The 481-nt window shown below is 70.9% G+C and overlaps 1 protein-coding gene across 1 annotated transcript in view; it reads left to right on the top strand.

The window, feature by feature from the left end:
• Positions 1-292: 292 nt before the first annotated feature.
• H696_03985 (hypothetical protein) overlaps positions 293-481 on the top strand; it is a gene marked incomplete at both ends in the record, with an annotated part of 524 nt that continues 335 nt past the window's right edge. Inside the window, one exon of the mRNA XM_009497853.1 lies at positions 293-314. Within this exon, the coding sequence (XP_009496128.1) occupies positions 293-314 (22 nt within the window). The remainder of the gene's footprint in view (positions 315-481) is intronic.

Below are 481 nucleotides of genomic sequence, written 5' to 3'. Positions count from 1 at the left end.
CGTCATTTCCGGGGCTGGCACGCGGGGGCCGCACGCGGGCGCGCACGGGGCCTGGGGGTTGACCTCCGGAATTACGCTTACGCCGGGGGGGGGGGGGGGGGCCGCCCTTCCCTTCCGGGGGGGGGGGGGGGGGGGGGGGGGGGGGCCGCACGCCCGCGGTCCCTCCCTCTGTCCGCCGCGGCGCCCCCGGGACCGGGCGCGAAAAAGGGGCGAAAGAAAGAGGAAGCCGCTTGCCGCCCCCTTTCACGCGATCAATCGCGAGGCACAGAGGACGACAAGGGAACACAAGAGGATGGGCAAAGGGGAAGATACAAGTGCATTGGGCCAGGCAGGTGGCGGACGCCGGAGAGGCGAGAGCAAGGGGGGAACACGGAGGTAGGCAGGCAGGCAGACAGGCAGGCAGGCAGGCAGGCAAGGGAAAGAGAGGACGGAGGGAGCAAAGACAGACCACACTCGATCCACCTGGCCCTCACGCACCCAC

This window comes from Fonticula alba (assembly GCF_000388065.1).
Source record: "Fonticula alba strain ATCC 38817 unplaced genomic scaffold supercont2.6, whole genome shotgun sequence".
NCBI classification, from domain to species: Eukaryota; order Rotosphaerida; family Fonticulaceae; genus Fonticula; species Fonticula alba.
Note: the sequence above shows the minus strand (reverse complement) of the source record. Positions and strands in the feature narration are given on the sequence as shown.